Below are 26527 nucleotides of genomic sequence, written 5' to 3' on the forward strand. Positions count from 1 at the left end.
CAGAAAATAAGTAAAAACATTGAAGTATTGATATTTACGTAACATACCTACATACCACACAAACCAAATTTTAATTTGTTTTATTCAAAGATTCAAATTGAAGTGATTTATTTCCATATTGACATAATGAAAATTATGTTCTGGATTGTCGGTAATAAAACTAATACAAGTTATATAACTAACATAACATACACAAAATATTTATCCTAATAAAACAATCACAATATATTGATACATCAAAACAATTAAAATATTTCCATAAAGTTAGCATAAACAAGTGTACATAAAAATGTAAAAGAGCAGAACAAAGGTAGGACCTTGATTGTACATTGGCTAAAATTGATTGCAGTTTTGGTACAAAGTATTTTTCCAATGTACAATGTGGGTTTTCTATCATCAAATATTTACCTTTCTTGAGAAACATGTATGTGACTCAATCGTTTGTATATCATTAGGCAAGTGGTTGAAGATCTTTAAAGATGTTATTTCTGGGTCCTCCTATACATGCGTTATTCTAGCACTAAATGTGAAGATTGTTGTAGTTACGTGTCGTACATATGTTGATCTCGCTATATGTCGCAGGAAGCAAACTGGAGAACATATAATCCAACAATTGTAAGGTCCTTTCATCTTTAAAAGTTTGGCGACAAGACATTCTGAATGGAAGGCGAAACATTATTTTAATGATTCGTTTGTTTTTGCTGAATAAGTATTTTCCCGGTGTGGCCAAAAATTCCTCATGTATGGAGCCTATAAGTTAAGGCAGAACAAATTATTGAGTAGTAGTAGATCTTCAGGGTAACCTGAAGGTTCTGATCTACATAATCCCTGAGTTGCAAAATTTCATAATTCTTGCTTGCAAGATTCTTACTTAATTTGTGAATATGGGCATTCCAGGCGAGGTGTTGGTCTATAATCACATCAAGAAAATTAACTGATTCCTCCTGAATCAGTACACTGTAATTCCTTATCCCTATTAAGAAGTTTAATGGCTCATGATGTCCTTTAAGTGGAGTAAAGACCACAAAGCTTATTTTGAGGCAGCTGAGATATCCATTTCTTTGGCACCATTCAGACGTCTCCTGCACATATTGGTTTGCCTTGCTTGCCAACACTTCATAGTGTGAAGAGTATGCTGAAGCATGAATAATGGCTGAAGTCTAATATGCAAATATGGTTATGTATGATTCATTTACAAATAATGGCAAATCATTGATAAAAATTAAAAAGAGTATAGGTCCAGGATACTACCCTAAGGCACCCCAGTTTTAACTTCAAACCAACTCGCCATAGATATTCCCTCCTCATTTCTTAGCCTAGGAATTGTGGAACGGTCATGACAAAGTGAGGAGGTGCCCGGTCTTGTTGAAACCATAAAAAATAATAAGGTCTACTTACTTTCTAAGAAATCACATAAAAAATTAATGCTGGCATCATAGTTTCTACTTAAGATACCCTATAACCAAAATTTTCATTACAAAGAACGCATTGCATTAAACCGAAAACAAATTAAACATTAGTTATAATAAATCTAGAATACATTTTTTTCTTTTAACTTCAAATGTTTCGTTAGTCTGTTACGTCTTACCATTGACTTTAGGCATACGGCTATACAAAAAGTATTTAGAATATATCATAGAATTGTAAATCGTCATAATATAAAGGATGTTCTATTTAAAAAAAAATGAATGTTGACGCCATAGTTTCTACTTGGGGCACCCTGCAGAAAATTTTTATTTAAAAAAACGCGCAAGTGACCATGCCATGATGTGAAAAATAAAAGAAAATAAAATACCTCATTTTAAATTCCCTCAATTTATTCCCTTTATCGTGAATGCACTGTATATACAACAAATGTTAAATTGCAGCGGCCACTTCAAATATTCTCTAATGTTTTCCCTGAATATGGTGTCATTCAGCTTTTTTAAAATTGCAAGAAAAGCAATGATGTTATAGTGTTCCCGTTATCCTGGGCCATCCGGTATATTTAAGTAAATAATATTTATAAATGTCACTTGTTTAAGAATTTTCTTCATTTACCAAATGTATTTCTTTTTAATGATATATTCTTGACAAAATAAACAACCTAATTGAGCAAAAAGACGCTTCGCCCATGTCGATGACCTTAAATAACGATAACGAACCAATATTAATTAATGTAATATTATAATTGTTTTTTATGTCAAGCGGAAGCGCGGCTTCTTTGGTGTGCGGTATTAACGCGAAGCAATTTATGCTAAGTGTCTTTTTTTGATTCAGAATGCTTTAATGTATGCGATTCTTCGTTACAAGCTTGATGGTCCCGCATATTTTTGAACGTGTTTTTTTTTATTATTTTAATTGGCTCAGTACCAAAAGAGAGGAAGTATAATAAATAGCCTACACGGTTTATTGTAATATACGTATCATATTGTTTGTCATATATAATATACAGCGTGTTTTATTAAGTTGGCCACTAAATAAATACAGTAAAGTCTTTGATTGACCAGTAGAATTCAAAATCAACTACATTTCTGAAATGAATTCAAGTACAAATTTTTCAAGTAAGGCGCTGAGACATTCTGTACAGGGTCGTCCAGATCTTAACCAATAAATTTTAAGCACATATTTTACTTCAATAATAAGCCGTAATTTGTCATATAAATATATATGCCTCTCTGAGATACAGGGTGTTTTGAAAACTATGAGAATTTTTACTGCTTAAATTATTTCCATCTGCATTAAACTAAATATTTTTAGACAAAAAAATAATATGTCACTGGTTTTTCTAAAAATAAAAATTGTTTTTGAAACACTCATTTAACTTCAATTCAACGAATCAAATTCGGTTTAAGTTTTACGCATGAGTCACTGTTTTTGAGTAAAAAAATAAAACACTTTCTCATGTATGAAGAAATCGCTAATATTTAGTAAGGTACATTATTATGAGACTATCTTTGTAAAAGAAACATTTACTTGCGACAAACAACTTATTAGTTGCTCCCTTGAGTTTACAGGAGTCGTATATGCAATTTATTTTAGAAAACTCCCATATGAAGAAGTCTGAAGGGGAATATTGGAGCTCCGTGGAGGCCAATTGACTGGCTCATTACGTCCGATCCATCTTTCTGGAAAATCTTCAACAAGTTCCTAACATTTCTATGAAAGGGGGCTGGACAACCGTCAAGTTGAAACCAAGCCGCTAATCTTGATTCCAATTTTTATGAATATTTTCCTACATATTTGCATTCTCTGCCATTTAAAATTGTAAAAAAAAAATCACTATTAACTAGTCGTAAATCGTTGGTGAAAGTTGACAAACATGAGTCTTCCCAGAAATCTTTTTTTGTACTCCCTAGCTGCTTCCGCTGATTTTCCATTTATCACTCCATAACAGAAATGAATATCGGCTTGTTCTTGACTCCTAAATAAAAAATTTGTTAAATGAAACTAATGAAAATTAAGTTTAATCACTACGTGCCTACTTATCTCTGAGACAAATTACTAACAGCCTTTACATAATTAATAATATTTATAGCTGACAACAGTTTTTTTCTCCATGGCAAACTTTGCTTTACACAATAAGGAACTTAGTTTGTTTATAATCATGCTTAATAATGTATTGAAAGGACAAATTGGAAACCAAAAATGTCATTTGCGTTTTTTAATTAAGTTATTGTACCCTAAAAATAGTATTTGTATATGTGTGGGTGTATTGAATTTGTCTAATCTAAAAAAAATGCTACAAAACCCTGGTAAGCTTTTTATTGCTATATTAGATTTTAGCGATTTCTTCATGCATGAGAATGTGTTTCAATTTTTTAGTCGGAAACGGTGCCTCGTACGTAAAATATTAAAGATACCAAATTTCCTCAAATTAAATGATTTATAAGTAATTTATTTTTGGAAAAATCAATGGCGTATAATTCTTTTGTCTAAAAATATTCAGCTTCGTGCAGTACTGACGCTACTGGTTGAATTTAAAAATATATTATTTTCATGATCACAGCATCAAAGTACTAACCTCCTATCTGGCGAATAGAGCACAGGAATTTGTGCTTGGACCCTTAATATTATTCATTTTTGTAAATGATTTACCACACGATAAGCCCAGTGTAAGAAGATTTACCCTTTCTGCTGTGGCTTCCGTTGCAGAGAAGCACTACAGAGAGCACTGGGAGAGACTGCAGAAGAGAGCCAAGCTTTGGTTTGTAACGCATAGTCTTTACTTCATTCCAACATTTTTGCCATTTTTGCCTAAGCTTAACAAGCAACATTTTTGAGCTTAGAGGTCTATCAGATTATGTCTCAAGGAAGGTATTAAGATCTGCCTATTTTGGTTTTATTCATAGCAGACTGTCATATGCTATTTTGACATTCACTCAAGCTATGCTGATAGGATTTTTAAGTTACAGAGAAGATCATTTTAAGTTACATGAGAATCGTCAGAAGACTAGGATATAGGGAAGATTACAAGGAGTTTTTTATTAATCTGCGAGTTCTTACATTAACATCTAGCTACATCTTCAAATTTATGTAAAAAAAATAAGAAAAAATGTATGTATGTTACTGTGATACCCACTGTATAATGGGACAAGGTTTAAATGAAATTTGCTCTCAAATTTCTTGCGCCTTAAAAGAACATAAGATGGAACTTATTGCCTTTATATACAGGGTGGTCCGGTTTCGATGGCGGAAAATTAAATGGCCGACGGACAACGAAAAAATAATAAGTTTGCTATTATAAATAATATTCGAAAAATGATTCGTTAAAAAATTACAGGGTGTCAAAATTCTAATTAAAAAAAATCAATTTTTTTTATTTTTCTTAAACCACTTTAGATATTTTAATGAAATTTGGCACGTTTAGACAGGTAATCAAGACGCATCTTTTTGTGCAAAAATTATTAATTTTATTCACCAGTGGCGTGTGTGCGGGCCGACCTTCATACAATTTTAATTAAAAAAATGATGCGCCACTGTTTTTTTTTAATTTCTTTTTTTTATGATATCCTTGTTTAATTTAAAATAAAAAAACATCTCTTTACTTTTTGTCGTACGACACACTGTTTGCGAGTAAAAAAATTAATTTTTATAAATGCTGATTTTTTTTTTAATTAAACAAAAAATATGAAAATACTAAATTTAATTAAAGACTAAATTATTCTGTTGGGTTCTAAAAAAGACACAAGAATCTGGATTCCGAAATTCAAATAAATAATGAATATAATAATGCCGGCAAGAAGGCAATGCATGCATAAAACAAAAGACGGTTTGTTTGTATTTTATTATGACAGTTAATTATTTAAGTCAAATTATTGCGTTGGTTAACTTATTAATTTTGCTATTGTTAACAGTGTTGTTAAAAGTATTGTGAAAAATGCGTTTTTCAAGTAATGAATACGCTGATATTCATTTTTGTTATGGATTTTGTGATGGAAATGCGGTATCCAAATAGAAGAATTCCAGATGCTCGCGTGTTCATTAGAACACATCAAAATTTTAGGAACTTTGGTCTACGTGGTAATAATGAACAATACCGAAACCAGAGAAATAATAATGAAAATCGTGTACTGCGCACTTTTGATAATAATCCAAGGCTGAGCTCTCGCAAGGCAGCTCAACAACTACAAATTCCCTGGTGATGCTGAAAAGAGAGTAAGATTTTGTCAGTGGCTTTTAAACTCAACAGAGGAAAATCCCGACTTTTTACACAAGATACTTTGGACGGATGAGTCTTGTTTTACAAGACGCGGAGTGATAAATTTTCATAACATTCATGTTTGGGCACAACAGAATCCTCATGCAATTCGGCCAAGATCGTTTCAAAATGAATTTTCCGTTAATGTTTGGTTGGGCGTTATTCGTGATAATGTTTGTGGTCCGCATTTCCTACCTCCAAGGCTAAACTCACAACTATTTCTGGAGTTTTTAAATAATAGTCTGCCGGACTACATTGAGGATTTACCCATTAATTTGAGACATGAAAGTTGGATACAACTGGATGGAGCCCCCCTACATTTTGGAATAGGTGTAAGAAACTGGCTTCATAATAATTACCCTCGAAGGTGGATTGGCCGGCTAGGGAGGAATGATATTAATGATCAAAATGGTATTGGACCAATACCCTGGCCACCCAGGTCACCGGATCTTAATCCACTAGATTTTTACGTTTGGGGAAACATTAAGGATAAAGTTTACGCTAATCCCGTATTTAACAGAGAGGAATTAATCTTAAGAATTCAGGAAGCATGTAATGACATGCAAAATCAAAATTTTGTGGTACTGGCTGCAATAAATTCCTTAATAACTCGGTGTAGAAAATGTATTGAGGTCGGTGGGCTGCATTTCGAACAACTTCTTTAATTATTAATTGTTTTTATTTTGTTATTGTTTTTAAACGAATTAAATGTGTTATCTTCTTATGTGTTTTTATAAATCAGCATTTTTACTCGCAAACGGTGTATCGTACGACAAAAAGTAAAGAGATGTTTTTTATTTTAAATTAAACAAGGATTTCATAAAAAAAAGAAATTAAAAAAAAACAGCGGCGCATCATTTTTTTAATTATAATTTATTAAAATTGTATAAAGATCGGCCCGCACACACGCCACTGGTAAATAAAATTAATAATTTTTGCACAAAAAGATGCGTCTTGATTAACTGTCTAAACGTGCCAAATTTCATTAAAATATCTAAAGTGGTTTAAGAAAAATAAAAAAAATTATTTTTTTAATTAGAATTTTGACACCCTGTCATTTTTTAACGAATCATTTTTCGAATATTATTTATAATAGCAAACTTATTATTTTTTCGTTCTCCGTCGGCCATTTAATTTTCCGCCATCGAAACCGGACCACCCTGTATGTAGAGTATACTAGTATTGTTAAAGTGTACTTTTGAAATACTTAGGTACTTAATCATTCTTTCTTTAACTTTTTATCTAAATGTATTCATTTGCTAATTTTAAGTACTATATTTGAATTTTAATGTCAAAAGATAAGATTTAATTGCAAAAGCCCAATCTTGACAAAAAATGCAATTACCTTAGAAATCGTTAGAACTAGGAAAATTTTATTATTTATGAAAATCTACAGAATTTTAGATAGGATCCAAAATTTAAATAATATATAAAGTATTATTATTTAAAATAAGTGAGTGAAAAAAGATTTTCTGACATAACGGGAGTACCTTGAGACCTTGAAAATATTTTAGATGAATCAGTCACATCTCTGTTAGAAGAACGGGAAATTATTTTCATTATTAAAGCATTCTTTTTTTAAACAATCCCTGACAAGATTTCCTGTATACTGAGTAGTGATGTATTATTTAATTTGTGAATTCATATCCCCAATTTTCTACAGATTTTTTATATATATTATTTCAAATAATAAATTTAACTGTTTTAGAGATTTTATTATTATATATTATTATATTTATATTTTAATTAAGTTTTGTAGCTAGAGATTATTAATTTATGAACAAATTTCACCTTAATTCTCAAAACAGGTATATTTATTAACATCTGAATATTTACCAATGCACAGCTAAGTTATAGCAAAATTTAATACTCCATAATTTTCGAAAATATTATTAATAACTATATGTTCCGTCATTTATTTACATCACATTTTATTACTAATTAAAAGAATGGTACCAGTAATTTGATTTTTCGGGCAGATTAACTTCGCTGGTATCATCCTATAATAATACAAATATTTTACAAACAAATTATTATTTGATTTTTTTAATTCGTATATTCAAACCACTGTCCGATCCGTTTTAACTTATTTCCTTACTAAGTCGTACCGCTGTAGCGGCAAGCGACTTTGATCTCGATGAAACATTCCTCATGAACCTTAAGCGATATATAGTTGTATCGCGATGATAAAATCGTGGGTCCGGATAATATAAAATCATTTTATTATATTATAATTTAGCTGGGTATGTAGATTAACTTTCAAAGGATTTTGATAATTGATTGATAATATTGCCATTAAATTTTGAATCATGAATGATTTTTAAGTAAAGTACCATTAAAATATTGTTATTTTTAAGTCAAAAGATAGTTTGTGTCTGTGGTTGACATTCAAATTTTAGGTATTGGAACCTTATACTTTTATGAGTATCGAGAAGTTACAAGTATATTGAGTTACATATGTTTTAAAAAACTTGTAAATGGGTTCTTGCTTAAATCAGATTCATTTTAATTTATGTTTTTACTTGACTGTCTAATATAAGAAGACAAATTAAAAAAAATAGTGAGTTTAATAACATTTAATATTATTATGTAATTTATTTTCATTAAGTTTAAAAAATTTTGATAACATTATTACTATAGAAAACTTAATCCTACTTCTAATGTCTAAATTAAAATGAAAATTATTTGCTTCTAGGCAACGTTTTGAATTATAGCATGCTTTCATTAAAATAGCAGATATTACAGGAATAAAAACGCAGATATCACAATTAAAGGCGGTTACGTACAGGAGATAATACTAAAGAATTTAGTGCTGAATTCAGTACTTTAGCAAATTGACCAATTTATCAATGAAACAGCACTTCTAATTGCAAATTCTATTTTAAATATAAGTTGCAAAATTACGACAAATGCATAATTTTGGTGCCCAACGTATTTTTTAATTTTGAAATTCTTGTTTTTTTTTAAGACAGCTATAATTGTTTTATTTTTGAATCATTACTTTTTCCTTGTGAGGTTTTATAGTAATTTTGGAACCCAATCAAATATATACTGAGTTTTATTCCATTTCGGATTTTGGCATAAAACTCAGTATAGGAAGGTTTTCCAGTTTTTCTAATATGAAAACAAGGCTCTGTTGCTTGTCATGACCAAACTTCTAGAGGGCGCCATTTTTACAGCACTATTTCGGTAAATAACTTATCATAACTTTTTTGTACTAGTTGTACTACCCTGTGTACAACAACTGCCCGAAAAATTTTATTTTCTCGTATTTCTACAACAAAAAAGGTCCACTTGTTAGAAGTATCGTAAAGTTAATAGTTTTCAAGATATTTGTTTTTAAAAGTTCTAATTCACTATTTGTATTATGAGGATAATGATGATGACATATGTATAACATAATAGGCAACTTACTTTGGATAATATCTAAGTAGTAAAACTATATTTTCTAACAATAACAAATGAGGATGGCAACAAAACTAATAAGAGAAAATACTAGCTACAAAAATTGCTCAAAGTTAGCACCACTTTATTTGTTACACATTCGAGCTCGACGAACTAATCCTTGCTATACTCTCCAAAGCATTTGGATGTTATTTTTCATTTCCTGGCTAGAGGGGTAGGGTTTTTCTGAATCCCCAACACCTAAGGGGAGTGCAACACTTAATATTACACCACGTAGAACCGCGTAACTGATTCTACTATTGACTTCGAAGGACCACAACCATGGGTTACCTAATACTTACATTTAAGGGCAAACTACAGCAAACTTCTAATAGTAAAATTACTTCCACTTTTAACAACACTTGGAGTACAGAGAAAAACTGCTAGTAAAAAAGCCAATATTTTAACTATTTTTTTAATTCCGGGAAATATTTCTTATACAGAGATCGTGCGCATCGACAGTGTGAGAGATGAAGAGCTACTAAATAAAGACTTCCTTCGCATCTGGAGCTGCTTACGTAATCGTTAAGCACGATTCGTACTTATTAGTAAATAGCGTATTTGATGCAAATATTTAATTGTGACTTTGATAGTGTTGTGGTTTTCACAACACTGGCTATGGTGGAAAATTCTTTGTCGAAGATCACTTTTAGTTTCCACTGTCGTATCGTAAAGGCATAGTTTTAAATCACCCCAGAAGAAGAAATCCATAGTATTTGAATCTGGTGATCTAGCGGGCGACTATAAGGGTCCTAATCGACTCTACACTACACATATTTATACTTGTTTGTAATAAAAGATCTTCCAGCAGAATGGGCAATTGTTCAAGAAATTGTAAATACTTTTGATCATTTAGTCTAGGTTCTATCTCAATAGGTCCTATTAAATATTGTCTAATTATTCCATCTAAATTTGCCTCTTATTTAGTCATTTTTAAAAATAATATAGTATTATATCATATTAAAAAAACTCCATCAAAATAATTTTTTTACTTTTTAATATGTTAAATATTAACAGAGATACAAGGGGAGTCCCAAAATCGAACATTTTCAAAATCACTACGTAGCTTTAGTGTTAAATTCTTGACAATGGCATATTTCGTTTCATAAAAAAGTAGTTAATAATGCGAAGACTGGAAGGCTGCATCTCCTATAGTAACCGAGATGCCACCTACAGAAGTGTCCAATTGTTGACACCCTGTACATGCATTAAGTTATTTTATAAAATCCGTCTACTCTCCGAATGGACGTAGTTTGTTTGAAAATTAACTAATGGAAGTGAAGAAGTTAATTTTCAAACAAAGATTAATATTGACAAAGGGTTTGATGGGCATTCTGGCGTCCAACAATAACTCCTTTTTTCATATATTTTTCTTCTTTTCCCCTGAAAGAGGCTATTATTAAAATTCGTCTAGTAAGGAGCAGTCTATAACTAAACAAAATTTGTTATTTTATTTTAAAATTTGTTTTACTTTCATGATTTTCTTAGTCCGAATTTTCCATGTTGCTCTAAACTCTTTGATAGTGATTGCAACTATTTATAATGTCAAATGTCCAATGCTGATCACATTTCTATGCCCGACCCTGTTTCCTCTCGGTAGAACCATAAAATTATCACGGCACACTAAAAAGTTTATCTTTTGTAAGCGGTTGTTTTGTATCGGGCCGAGCGGCGGCATTCATTTATTTTCTCTTCCCTCCGTTACGTTAGTCGGTTTACTGCTTGTCTCGCATCGAGAACTCCGTCCGTTTCGTCGGTATTATACGCTAGTCGCAAAACTTTGTTTACCGCGTGAAATGTTTAAAAATGGACTTTTTTAGTATTCGCTTCATTTCTTAGATTTTTATTTTCGAAAAAAAAACAAAATGAAAAACTTCATTCAATATTTTGTTTTAATCGTGTCCGCTGTCTGCTTGTTGCGCTCGATGGCTGAGAGCTGCGAGACGATTTCGTTGAATCTGTGTAAAAATTTAGGATATAATTCTACGTTGATGCCCAATTATTTGGGACATGATAGTCAGGCCAGTGCTGATTTAGGGGTAAGAATAACATATTTTTTCTAATAAATTAAATACATATACGTATACTTGGTTCTTCGAGTCCTATATATTATTAATCATCTTATACTCTTTATACATGTTATAAAGAGCTAATTAATTATACATCAGTAACTTTTTATAGAATATTTTTTCCTAATTAAGTTACTTATTGTATATTATTATTATTTTCATCTTAGGTAAAAAGAAAACTATAAAAGGTTCGTCATGTCCAAGCGTTGGGCGCCAAAATGACACTATGGTCGATCACGCACCAATCACTATAAAATATGTTTAGTGATTGATAATTTTCATTAAGAGTTAGTTAGAAAAATCTAAACACATAACTCTTGAGTCGTTATGGTGAGATTATTCAGGTCTTTATTATAACCAACAAATTTATTAATATTTTCTCTATTTACGTCTTGCAGGGATATGATTTAAAGGTATCAATTTATAAAACACTTTAGAAGTTAAAAGACACTTGAAGCAAATCTGCAACCTTTAGCGGAAAAGCTCCTACCTAAGTACTTACCGGCATGTTGTCAGCATATTTAATTTTATATGCTCCATCATGCATTTTTTTGTAATTATATTATTATATAGATGCTTGTTTCCGTTACGCTGGTAGTACAGTATAGTATACTTTTTTTTTGTTCATCATACCTAAATTAAATCTTATTGCTATTAGAAGCATAGAATTTTAAGGAACATTATTTAATGCATTACAAACATTATTTGGAGAAAAATGAGATTGAAATTGAATAAGCTTAATGAACGAACTTCTTTTGGTTTAGTGTTCGCATTTATCATTTGTCTTGTTATTTTAGAGGGTATTTCTTAATATTGCGACAAAATTCAGGGGTGTGTTTCTTGGACGAAATCGAGCAAAAAAAATCCTATTAATATATGTCTTAGATTTTACACTACAGGGTGGTGAAGTTGAAAGAAAAAACCGTTTTTTTCGGTAAATTTGATACTCCCCCTGTAGATATTTTTCTATCCATAGGATTTTTCCTATATACAATTTAAATTTTTATATACGCCACTGGTTTTTCGTGTAATAAAAAATATTTTTGAATTCATAATTTTTTTAGAGAATATATAGTAGTCTCTTGATAATTTTTCGCCCGATGCACGATTTTTGCATAAAAAAATAAAACCTATATTGTGGATAGCCATAACGCCTAAATCTGGTTATCTTAATGAAGTATTACTTTTATAACTCTATTTTCAACATTTTTGTTGAAGTTTTTCTAGTAAAAAATTTGAATACATACCTCAAATACATGTTTACATGGATCAAATTACTGTAGTGTAGAATCTAGGATGTTTAGGACATATGTTCATAGGAACTTTTTTGCTTGATCTTGTCTAAGGAACACGCCTCTAAATTTTGTCGCAATATTAAGAAAACATCCTGTATATGTATCTAATTTTTGTTACCAACTTACTTGAGCTCAACCTCTCACTATAAGCATATGGATAAATATATTTGGTTTTCCTTTTGAAAGACTTAATTTGCTTTTTATATTTATTTTTTGTTTAATTTTTATCTTTTTTGTATATACATTAGGTCTTTCTCTTAAAAAGATTAATTTTCGTTTAGTTATAGACGCTTCTCTATATGTCGATGTAGCAATTTTTTATTTGAAATATAGATTATAAAATAGGCAAAATGCCTTATTTTGGCGCGCAACATATTTTTTAATCATATTCTGCTTTTTTTTCGTCGTATTCTTCTAATGATTTGTAATGATGGTATACTTATTCCTAATAATGGCTAGATTTATTAAGTGATAGCTTCCGCCAAATACTTTCCAACTACTCATTATAATGAAAAAGCATTTCCATGTAAAAAAATTATCTATATAGCACATATTATGTGTATTATCTTTATGATATGGATTCCTTCCTAAAAACTTTTGTTAATTGATAAAGAAATTAATCATCTTTAATTTATTTAAGCTTAATTTTGTTTAACTTAGCATCGTATATGTCCTATGTATAGAATTGACCTTAATGAATTTAAAATACACTACAAGCAAAAATATTATTTTCCCTATCGAGACAATTTTATAACGGCATAATCAGCAATATTGCCAAAAAAATAACTATTTACCAGGCCTGACATACGATATTTCTGCCTTTTTTATTACACGATATATGTTTTCGGTAGCAACTGCAAGCTAGGCAAGATTTATCGCTTATTTTTCCAGCCTTAACATAAAATTTTTATCGCAGATGGCAAAGACGCGTAAACAAATGAAAAATCAAAGCCCAACTTTTGATATACATTAAAGCGGAGTACAGTCGCTTTGATCTCTGAGAATGTTTATTACCCAAAAACAATTTGAGACCGTTTGTGTTCCCGCTTTTAAGTTGGAGAAATAATTATTTATGTTTGGATTATTATATATGCGCGGTTTTTGAGTGGTACGAATGATCTTGGCTGTTCCTCAAATTGAAACTATTAATAGATGTAAATCTTTCATGATTTATAGAATGTAACAGCGCGGAGATAAGCTATAGTAACTAAGATACGATACATACTAAGATCCACAGTATGTCAATTGTAACTTTCTTTAGTTTGTTTGTTTTGCTCGTGATAAATTTTACTAAAATGATCTAATTTTGTATCGCTTTTAAAAAGTTGTTCCATAGTACTAAACATAAAAAAAGATATTTTCATGTAAAACAAATTATCTGCCATGATACCTACATAATGTTATCTTTATGGTACCTACATCCGTGTTATCGTGATCCATTTTATGTGATCCGTAGGCTCTTACATATGAATATATCATAAAACACCTCATTTGGAACTGTAAACTTTTATACAATTGTTATTATTTATTACACGCAGCCAGGCAATAACTGTGTTGGCGCTAGTTTTTATTGGATATCGACTTTTTATTTCTGGGACAAACTCATTTAGATCGTTAAGCACTTAATTTTCTTAATTATTGCGAATATTAACGATCATTGTGTGGAATTATTTCAGTTTGGTGCTATTTGTTTGACGTAACATTTTATTTTTAGTAGTAAAAAATAGACCAAATAATTTGTACAGTTTTACACCTATATAATTATGGATAAAAGAGAGTTCCCCTTTTACTTGTTTTAAGGATATCTAATATTTATATTAAAGAAAATGTAGTATTAAAATTAGTTTTTCATCTTAGATTATTGGAAGAATCTGAAATCAAAGCAAGATATTAAAGAATAAACTTGTGGTCGCAACATATTTCACTAGAATCAATATTTTAAGACCCAAAGGAAAAAATTCCTTTAAAATAAAAACCATAAATACCAATAATAAATAAACAAGCTTGACTTCAGAACCAGCCCTTGGCTTTAGAAGCAACGAATCTCTCGGATACTTATCATTTATGTCTAAGAAACGATAGATTATATTGAAGAAGTATAGGAAGGGAAGAAAGACAGTCGACAGGGTTCTAGAATACGCAACTTACACCTGGAAGGAAATGAGGTCTGGGTGGAAAATCGTAAGAGGCAGCCACTTTTTCTAAGACACCTAAGAAGAAAAAATATTTCAAACAGCGAGACTGGTTAAGTTCTGGATTGCATCGATGTATACTTCTCAATGATAGGCGATTCTCATATAGAACACTCAAAGATATACCATTGACTCCTACTATCATAAATTAATTAGACCATTAAACCCCATTGTGAAAAGTCCAAAGTTGTTAAAAGGTGATAAAAGGCACAGGGTCGGCTTGAAAATAGAATTATTTTCAAATGAAACTTACTAATTAAATAAAAAATAGTATTTTATTAGAAGAGGTTAATAAGTATAAAAAATACACAAATTTATATATTATTATTGTTATTTTAAAAATATTACTTATTTTTTTCTTCAAGGTAAGGCGAAACTAGTGAAACGAGATAGTTAAATTATATTTATTTATAAAAGTATATGGTATTTATATATATAGTAAATAAAATTAATAATAAAATAGAAGCATAATATAGAATACAAAAAGCAACTCTTTCTTATAAATTCAAACACTGTTTAATAACTTATTCTACCTTACTCAACATTTAATTCTATTTCACTGTCACTATTATTGTTTAAACTTATTATTAAGGGATGAACATTGGTGTTTGTAGACGCGTAAGAATTTTCTACCTTTAAAATATGTTGTATGGAGTTTTTCCATCTATTGGTTGTAATATTATTTACTACGCTTTTTATTAATTCCACTACAGATGCATTTAATGTTGGAGACGTATTATTTCTTGGATTATTCAATTTTACTTGATGCCATATAATTTCAATTGGATTATACACATAATAATATGGAGATAGACGTAACACTGTATGCCCATTTTATATTGCGAGTTTATCACACACACATACTGTTTATTAATTTTAAAAGCTGTTAGTACTTCCAACGATATACTACTTGACGACTCGGATTAAACTCAGGTATAAATATATACACAGATTTACATTTTTTGTCATTAACCGTACCTAACTAATATTTTGCAATGCATTAAAATTCTAATCCTGCTCTGACCACAAATATGATAATTTTGGGTTTTTTCATGACAATAGATAATTAGGGTTTTATTGAAGTCAAAAGATGAACGGTGTATCTTTGAGTGAAATATACGGACTTCATACTCACAGATCTACTTCAATGACCTACTTAACGTAATCTTAAACTACTAACTTTAATGCTTAGGCATTTTTAAAGTTTTTCGAAAAGCTATTTCCAAGAAGTTAAGAGAAGTTGAAAACATGCAAGTTTGCAATGCCCTTTAAAAACAAGCAAGATAATATCTAATAATTTGTTGACAGCCTGTATAACACAATAGCGGCATCAAAGGGCGATGACATAGTTCCAAAGAAAACTACAACTCATTCCGAACAAAGATCTGGTCGGAAACAAAAGGTACGCATGCTTAGTAACGCAGCAGAAGAAGCTCGTTCGGGCAGAACTAAAGCCGTAATGACCGGCTCTCTCTGTGGGCATGACGAACCGCCGTCTTGGTACCATCGCATCACCCTGACAGTGATATTTTCTAAGAACGGAACGCACTGTACCGGGTCGAATCAACGTGAGGGGCGAGAGGGCGGTCAGGGTCGGGCCACCGAGCGTACCGGATTTAGGGTCTTTTGATTCTCGGCCTTTTTCTTCTTTTTCGTATTGTTGTCGTTCATGATATGGGACATATTGGCGGTATTATATTTCTTGTATGTCGAATTCTTGGGTTTGGTATGTTTTTTGCTTTGTGCATTGGGGGTTACTTGAAACTACTGAGAGGGAGAAGGGTCTTAATAGGACTGATTTTTGTTAACATTGAGTTTTTAACTGATCTTTTGATAGATCACTATTTAATTGAAGAAATGTTTGTAATTTTGTATAAAGACCAAAGACGCTGCATTAGGTTTGGCTCTATGTATCCATATCGATAAGAAAAGCGAATGCACAGTTAGAATAATTAACTAACAAATTAGGCATCTGCTTATTATTCTAAAAAAATCAAAATGTTTTGTAGTTTACTACTATATGATCCCAATTTTTACAATTTGTTAGAGTTAGAGTTTTTAATTTTGAAAATGTACAGATTTCATGAACTCAAAGCCTCCTAATATTTTAGTATAAATGAAAATAAAAGGTTTTCTAATAGTCAAAGAAAAATTGCTTTGGATTATTTACATGAGTTTCTTATTTGTTTGAGTCTTTATATTCCTATTTAATATTATAATTTAATATGTTTAATTATACGTCTTCACATTCACATTCTATATTTTTGTAGATGTACTCACATTCATAGTGGAGTGACAGTCTTAAAACTGTAAATGCATTTTTACCTAGGACTGAGATATATAGATATATCATTAGAAATTCACCGTAAAAAGCATTTGCTGTACAATCTGATTAACCAATCTATTGCCGTTAGCCAATCTATGTTTGAAAAATTGATAAAAACTGATCTTAGGAAATAAATTTCTTGTTAAATGATAATAGAACTTATATTCTTCATGAATTTTTCAGTTCACCTTTTTTCCAACACCTGATAACTCATGCATTGATAATATTTTTAGGTAGTTTTAGTTAAATTACTTTATACTTTATAAGATGAGAAAATACACCTTTTAGAAACGGTTTTTTGATTTATATAATATGTGGTATAAGTTAGGATTTCATAGCTTGCAATCAAATATGTACTGAGGAAAATATTAGAAAATGATTTCTCTCCTGTTGATTTTAATAGCTTTTTCTTTCAAGTTATATTATCTAAAATCATGTATTCCTTATTTTCTTCTCAGAGAATTGATAAGAACTATGTAATTAAAAATTTGCCTAACATAGTAAATTAGTATTTTGAAAATTATAACTGAGATACGTCATAAATGCTTTATAAAGTAGTTATTGTGTAAGAAAAGCATTTACAATAATTTAACTATCTACACACATCAATTTCTCATATTTTCAAAAATTTTTGAAAAATTTTAAAATCTACAATTTTAGACTGATTTTGATGAGAATTCAGTAGCTCCATATTTTGCGATTTGAGAAAAAATTTTAATCGTGTCTCCTTTAGAACTTCTGCAATAAAACTAAGCTATTAGAATTTCTCTGACTTAAACATTATGATTAGAGAACCATATCGCTCTGGCAAATTTTAAGTGCTCAGTGCCAGCTCTTAATCTAGGGTTCCTAATTACTTCCAGGTCAGTCTGCAGGAGATACATTTTTAAAGTTGCAGATTGATGTTGACTAAATGCTTAACATCTTCACAGTTTGGTATTTATACAGGGTATTACTTAGTGGTAGGTCATAGTTTGTATGGAATATTCCTGGATCGATGTTAAACTGAAAAGTTCATATAAACGTGGGTCCTGAAATGCTTGGTTTTTTAGATACAATCTGTTAAAGTTTTATTTTATTTTCAGTTTTTAATAAGTTTTTCAGATAGTTAGAGATCTTATACTGAATTTTGGAACATGATATTGAGGTATAAAAATACACTTACTAAATGTGCATTACTTTTTTTAAGCAACCAGCGGCTTAGCTATGATGAATTTTTAATACCATTTTACAAAAAAAAAAATACTACGCCATTGACTTGAGAAAAAAGTATAATTTGGTAATTATCGATCAATTATGAACATAAAAGCCTCTTTGCATTAACAAAAAAAGCAGATAAGCAAAACAAATAATGATACAATAACAACAAAAATAGTGTAACAAACAAAGTGAATAAAAAACAATAACAATTAAATACAATACTATTACCTATTTAAAAAAAAAATTTGAAAATGACCACCAATCGCCTCTATGCAGATTTCTGTTTTTTTTCTCATAGAATTACGAAATTTTAAAAAAATTCCATGCTTGTTACATATATTTTCACAACCGCCAATAATTATATTTCTCAGTTTTTCTAATATCACAATTGGTATATGATAAGCCAATGTTTTAGGTGTCCACACCAATAAAAACCTAGGCTGTTTAGGTCAGGTGATCTAGATGTTCTATCCAATGATTTTGGTAGGTTCTATTTAAATGCTTACGAGCCAATATAAAGTGGGCTGGGGCACCATTATGCATAAACCAAAGTTGCCGTAAGTGAAGATGAACATTTTCCGAATAATCGTTTATTGTAGAAATTCTCTATCGTAAAAAAAAAGTGATTTTTGTTAAAGTAAAATGTGCCGTTTGACTTCTATTTTCATTTAAGATTTTAGGAATTACTAAGTTTTTTCATCATTAGACTTTAAAAATTGTAAAGTATCCCTGTATATAGTCGTACCACAGATCTAAGAAAGTAATTAGAAATGCTAATTCCTTATCGCAAAAACGACCTATTGTAAAAAGTGTGAAATTCGGCCACTCCGTCTGGAAGTCCAGGCACGGACTACAATAATACTATTTGAATATTTTTAGGCAATTAAATTATACCTATAGTTTTTATTTTATCTTTAAATTATAACGACTATAAGAGATTATTATCTTTGGTTATCTGTAATTGTGTTTCCTTTATCAGTATTTAATTTTTAGAGTAATTTTCCTAGAATATTAAGTAGCAGTATAAGTTCAGGACATTATACCTCATTACTAATTAATAATTAAACCTGTAATTATTTTTGTTTCGGATTATACTAAATTTTGTTTATTTTCGGTAAGTATTGTTTGTTAAGTTCGGTATAAGTAGGTACAAAAAATACTAACGGTTTATATGCCGAGGGTTTGTTTTAGAATTTAGTTAGATATTTGTATTCGTGCAGCTAAGAAGTTACTTGTTGCAAATTAAAAATGTTTCGTCCGTGAGAAGATATTAGTACTCAAAGTGGATCTGCGAATTCATGCTGGAACAAAGAACGGATTTATACCAAATCCTTTAGTATTGTCAACCAAAAACATCAAATCAATTGATTATGACGATGATACTACATCCGATTTATTTGAAAATTGGTTTAAAAATTAATTATTACCTAATTTACCTCCAAATAGTGTCATAGTAATGGATAACGCGAGTTATCACAGGCGAACTCTTAATAAAAGTCTATGTACCAATGACACTAAAGCTGCCATCCAGAATTATATGATGATATTTATTTTGAAGAAAATTATACGAAAAAGTAATTGCTGAAATAGTAAAACCATTTTCAATAAAAAACCAATATTATTGTGACAGTTTGGCGGCAGAAATGGGTCATACGGTATTGACATTTCCTCCTTATTATCAATATTAAATAAATAATAATAATAATTAAATGATGACAGTAAAAGTGAAACTGAATAAATTATGGTAAATGTAGTTATGTAAATTACAATACTGTATATATATTTATTTTGTATTATTATGTTATTATATATTTAGCAGATATATTGTTGTATTTATGTGTTAAAATCTGTTAGTAATTTTGCATATTATGCTATATTAGGAACTTTAATTTTATACAAATAAACGGATCTGTACAGATAGGTACATATAAATTTTTGGATTTTTTAAAATAAAATATAGTAGCACCACATTTATTTTATTAATTCTATTAATAAATACTAACGACGATACTAGTCCGTCCCCGCCAATTTTAACAAAGCAAGCCTAATTTTATTAGTACTGAATATTAATGAGTTTCTTAGATGGTACGACTATACCTCAGAGCCTAAGTTATTGTCACATATTAGCCAGTCAAGAGTCACATTTCTATATCCATGATTAAAGCGGTTCCTAAGCAATGCTTACACAAACAAAACAAAACAAAGAAATCACAAAATGTATTTATCATATTATATAGATAGCATTAGAACGAGAATTCCTAAAAACAACATTTTGCTTTAATCAGATGTGAAATAATTCCAGTTCGTATTTTAGTTTATTTCACTCTATGCATACGTTATAGCAATTCTAGTACTCGTTTTGTTATGTATACCTAAGACAGTTGCAAGAGTTCAAAACAATCATAAAGCAATTAGTTCACACCTATTACAACAGCCTCGATGTAATTTAAGCGTTCGGTGCCGCTACTGATGATGGCCGATGGCCCCCTCGAGTAGGTAGGTAAAACTGGACATAATCAAGGAGAAGAGAGGCGCCTTTGTAAGCGAAGCCGCCTTGTAATTAGCCCCGTACAGGTGCCGCCTCGGCTTTGGGACCCGACCGAGACCCGCTGGCCGCCCGTTCTAATAATGGTATCCCTCTCCAGGGACGGAGTGCTTCGGGTACCTTTTATGTATGAAGAAATTTCTTCTTTTCATTGGATGATCCGTTGAAGGTGATGTGATGTGCGGACAGCAGTTTTAAGAAACGGCGTTTATATAAGCGATTGTAATGGCATTCAGGTTAATGATTTACGAGTATAAGTAACTTCTATTTTCCCGAAAAGGTTATAGTAATTACAAATAGGGTATGATCATTGAGATTTCCGAAACCATACAAGATTCAATGTTTCTTATGATGCTTATTAAAATTTCGTTCAAAAATATAAGCCATAAAGTAAAATAAATTATATTTTTTTAATGGCCACTTTGTATTTATCGTTTTAGCTATGCACTTTCATACACTAAAAACATTTTATCTGGAATGGAAAGCAGCCTAAATAATTGTTAGATATCATTACGAGTTTTACATAAAAATGATTTTTTGAAAGCTCATAAAACGATTTAATGATTTTAATTTGACATGAAAGCTGATAAGTTTGTTCAAAAGGTCAGTACAAGTTTCCTTGTAACTACAAGAGTTTTGAAGTTATTGAGAAAAAAAACTTGATACAAGCAAAAGGTTTATAAAAATCCGAAAAAATTAAAAACTTATAATTTTTAAATCATATGAAAATTTATTTCTTTCAAAAAAAAATTATTTGCAAATTTTGTTGTAAATACAGTCACTTTAAAGCTCTAAACCTGTTAAAAATACATGAGTTTTGTATTAAGTTTTAATACAAAATTATTAAATACTTATGAAAGTTTTTGATGATGGTCGTCAAAAGGTGAACCATCGTATTATCAATTTTCAATGAAATGCGAAAGAGACCATAAAATAGTGTTATTTCTTATTCTTTACTCCTTTAATTAGGTTAGTCTTTTTTAATATTGCTTTTTTCATATTTTTTGTTAGTTTACATTTCTCAACGCCATTCTAATAAGCATCAAACTATGTAACCTAATAATATGCAGTCATTATTTTAACAGTTTCTGAGATACTCTCGAATGGGTCTACAGAGTGACGCCACTCTGTAGACCTAAGGTCAGAAGCAAATTTCTTCTTCTATCTTAACTTTGCTCTACAGGCGGAAACAACTCAGTTATACCAAACTAGGTTCTAAGGTTTTTTAACCATGAGATTCAGCTTTTAGCCACATTTTGTTTTCCTAGTACTTTTCCTTGCAAGATAGTCTGCAATAAGTGAAATCCGATTTACTTTTTCCTTACATGTCCCAAATTTTGGAGCTTTTGTTCCTTCATAGTATTAGGCACTTTCTATTTCTTGCTTATTTTGATGAGAATCTCGATATTTGTTATGTGGTCTATCCATGGTATTTTCAATATCTACGATATAACCATTACTCGAATGCTTCTAATTTCTTCGTTTTGGCTTCAGTAAATGCCCATGCTTCTACTCAGTAAAACAACAGAGAACACGTAAGAGCGCAGGCGTCATATCTTGGGGTGCGATGTTATGTGATGGCTGTAAACAGATGTCTCAACTTGCTGAATGCAATTCTGGCCTTTTCAATTCTGCTTCGTATTTCTTGCGAATGATCTCATTTAGAGTTCCAAGATATATACTTCTCACTCGTTTTATAAATTTTTGGTTGATTATAAGCTGACAATTATTTATGTTTTCTTTGCTTATAATCATTAGTTTTGTCTTTTTAATAATAATGTCAAAACCATATAGCAAATACGGGGTGCCCCACGAGGTAAGGGACAAAATTTCACTGCGTGCTCTTTAGATAAATCCGAGTCGAAAATGTCCTATTAATATGGGTCCCCAAATACTTCCTTACTAAGATATAATTCTTGTAAATTTAATAATGTTATTGTGCTGAAAACTACAATGCTATAATAATAATTATCTCTAGTGTAACGTTCTACCAACATCAAGTAGGTGTTCTATCAACATCTAGTGCCGTAGCTGCTGGTTTTTTTTTGTTGCCATGGATGCTTTATTCGTTTGTTATTCTGTTGAAGTAGTTGCACTAGTTTGATAGAAATTTGCATAAATTACTGGATGTTGTAACGAAAGTAGTGGAGCAGCAGTGCAATACCGCCGCCGGTATCTAAATAGAAGAATATCTGATTTTCAACCAGATCATTTCCAAATGCTTCTCTCATACTTCCATCAGCAGCTACCCAAGATGTAATACTGGATAGTGTTGAACGGTCACCATCAACTAGTGTTCGTAGAATATCACGTCGCACTGGTTTAACCTGAATGACTGTATGGAGAACAATGCATAAATTTAGTTTGTACCCATTTCATCTGCAACCAGTCTAAGCTCTGCAGCTCACGGATCGGGATCCTCGTATGCAGTTCTGCAAATGGCGTCGTAATTTGGTTAATACCATTCTATTCACCGATGAGGTTACATTCACCCGAAACTGTATCAATAATTTAGGAAATTTTCATTCTCTGCAGCTTGAAAATATCCATACCACAATCGAACGGAATTTCCAACACGGGTTTTTGATTAATGTTGGGTGTGGTTTTTTGGAGATCAGTTAGTCGGCCCTTATGTGTTTGACATCTGAAATTTACCTTTAGTTTTTACGAGAAGCCTCTGTTGTTCGACAATATTCCGATTTAAAGAAGACAACAAATGTGGCTACAGCGTGATGGTGCTCCGCCTTACAGTGGTAGAAATGTGACTGAATATTTAAATAACACTTTTCATGGAACTTAGATTGGATGCCGGGGCACAGTTTTCTGGCCTCCAGCTCACCGGATTTAAATCCTTTGGACTATTACTTGGGCGGACATATGAAGAGTTTAGTTTATGCAAAGAAATCACATATCATGGCTGAACAGCTTCGTAATGTGAAGGAGGACATTTTGAACAAATATTGCAAACAGTTATTTTCACAGTTATATTAATTTTTTTTTTGAAAATAAAATATTTCATTTAAATCATTGTAGTTTTTTGATACAATAAGGCGATTAAATTAAAAAAAAGAAAATCATAGCTTAGTAAGGAAGCATTTGTGGAGCCCTATTTGCATGGTCATAGGACATTTCGACTAGAATTTATCTAAAGAACGTTTAGTGCAAAATTTCACTTACTTTCTCGCTTACCCCGCGAGACACCTTATATATGAAATAAAATTAAACTGACCATCTTAATTGTTAGTAACGGCTAGTTTTCCGAAACAATTTCTGTATTATTTTGTTTTAGCATAACCCTACTCTTCCTCAATGTAATAGTATTCTTCCATTTTTATAATTATTCTCAGTTTAATTTAGTTCTACGCCATTTAAATTTTTGAAAATACTAATTGAGAATCACGTCGTATTCAGAAGATAATATTCGCTGCCTTGGGGTAGTAAAGAATTTTAAAGGAATTAGTTTTCAAAAATTTAGTTATGTGAATTTTGAACTATTTGCGAAAGTGTTTGATAATTTCCCGTTGTCAAAACCAGACTTTTTTTATAATTTAATTAAACAAAAATAGCAAAATCTTATTAAACGTTTTTTTTTTTTTGTTGAAACCGTACAACTATGCACAATCGTCATTGATTCACAACTTAAAAATATAAATGCAATCAAAAGAGGTCAATAATTAAGGTTAACAATTAATAAAGAGTAATGCGGTATAGAAGCAGATGGTTCGATACCGCTTCTTTAAACAGCTTAGGCTATAGATTTATATGACACGATACGAGTATATGGCAAAAGCCGACAATCAAAAGGGATCAAGCGACACACGTTAATTCGATTGGCAACCTGGCCGTCATAAATATGAGAATCTATTACCTGCAAAGAAGGATCCTTTTTTTACCTGGTTTTGAAACGGAATCCATAAGCTTACGGAATGAAATTATGCAATAATCGGCATAAATAAATGGATGAAAATGTTGAACGTAAGGAAATGTTTTGACGTTCATATTTGTGAGACAAGTTTACCATCTTAACGTATGTGTACAGCAGGTACAAAGTACTAATTGACTTTGATATAAATCAACTAAAATTTCACTAATTTTAACGTAATTAATATTTTTAGCCGATTTACAACTCTTTAGCTTGTCTCGATTCACGTCGGTGCAATAAGTATGCGTTTAACAGATTTGACTAATTTTATCTCAAATTAAAGCTAATTTGATTAGATTTATTAGGTGAAGTCACCATATAGCTTTTTAGGAAGTCAAATCAACGTGAAGTCTTTAGGGTCAGCTCGATTAACGGCAGTTAAGCGTTATGATATTTATAGTAATATCTATGGGAACAGTCGCAACGACGGGTGAACGTTCACTTTGTATTTTCATCTCATAAAGTAATCCATTGACTTATCATTAAAATCATCTATAGTATTTATATATCTTTCTTAGGACATCAAGCAGACGTCAAATGTCTCGATGAGTATCGGTACGACGTTAAAAAATGTACGGATTTTCTATATAAATTAAAATTAGTTATTAATAAAGTTTAGTAAAAGTTTCACTATCAGTTCACTTAGTTCTATATTGACTTTAGAGATCTAATAAAGCAATAAGGACTAAGCATACTTACACACCGGTAACATATCTGACTTTAAGTTAATATGATCTAACTTCCATCTCTTTAAGCTGTTATAGAAATTGGTTGGCACACGTATATTCTAAGAAAACTTGTGACGCTGGGCCAACGTCTTCATACATTACTGGAAGTCTTTCTGTTAGATTTTCTAAGGTTATTACTTCAAGAAATCTCAGAAAAATCAAACTGAAATATACGATTATATAAATATAATTCACAAGAGCTGACAACGTGGTTCAATGGTCTTACTTCACCGCCTGGTCATAAACATGCATGCATGCCTTATACCATTCTCCGGGAAAGATTAATAACTCTACTCGGTGCAATTTTCTTTGCTATCTGAAGTATTTGCCGCAGATGTTTAAGCCAATTTACCGCCATTAAAAATTATTCTGTCTATCCAGGAAATTCTATATTTGTAGGGCATTTTAGCAGTTTCTGCTTAAAAGGGTATTATGAATGTAAAAGGCTTCCGCAATGTTTACATTTAAGATTAATCTTACTATAGCGAAGCCGCAGTAAATATCTAACTTAAGTGTGGTCATTAATATATTTCTTCAAGAAATTTCAATGGGTATTAAATACAGTATAAAAGAAGCTATTGAAACACATAGTATGGTAGTCTGAAAATGCCAAATCATTTTCGGGACTCTTATACTTAAATTTTGGCGAAATCACAAAAATTTCAACTAATATAGTAAAACTCGATCAACGAATAATAAGAAAGTTAGAAATATACCGAAAAACTATAAAATTTTGTTCTACAAATGCACAACATCCCTTTGTCATCCAGCATTGATTCATTTATAAAATTCATTCATTAAAATAAAGAGAAAAATGCGATGTTCATTTTGGTTATAATTTAATTAAATAATTTGATTTTCAAAAAAAAAGTCATTCTTAAATAAATTTGTCATAAAAATATATATTTTTAAGAAATCGTTTGATTAATATAAAAACGTTTTTTACCTTTAACAGAAAACCATGTCTAGCTTTTATGTTAATAGTATATGTTTTTGAATGTATTTCATCCTTATTATTTGAGGTTAGATTTTACCAATATTAGATTTGTAATAATTTATCGCATAGGAAATTCTGTATGATTTTTTATCATCATATTTCACATTCAATTTTTTTCAAATTAGGGAA

At 30.7% G+C, this 26527-nt stretch overlaps 1 protein-coding gene across 2 annotated transcripts in view; it reads left to right on the forward strand.

The window, feature by feature from the left end:
• Positions 1–10789: 10789 nt before the first annotated feature.
• The window catches only part of LOC126740587 (frizzled-2-like), a 29046-nt gene continuing 13308 nt past the window's right edge, over positions 10790–26527 (forward strand). Inside the window, exon 1 of one of the 2 annotated variants that reach the window (XM_050446672.1) lies at positions 10790–11163. In XM_050446672.1, coding sequence (XP_050302629.1) covers positions 10990–11163 — 174 coding nt within the window. In that variant the 5' untranslated portion in view covers positions 10790–10989. Of the gene's footprint in view, positions 11164–19207; positions 19321–26527 lie in introns of those variants that run through there. The other variant, XM_050446673.1, reaches the window with a different exon arrangement.

This window comes from Anthonomus grandis, chromosome 9 (assembly GCF_022605725.1).
Source record: "Anthonomus grandis grandis chromosome 9, icAntGran1.3, whole genome shotgun sequence".
NCBI lineage: Eukaryota > Metazoa > Arthropoda > Insecta > Coleoptera > Curculionidae > Anthonomus > Anthonomus grandis.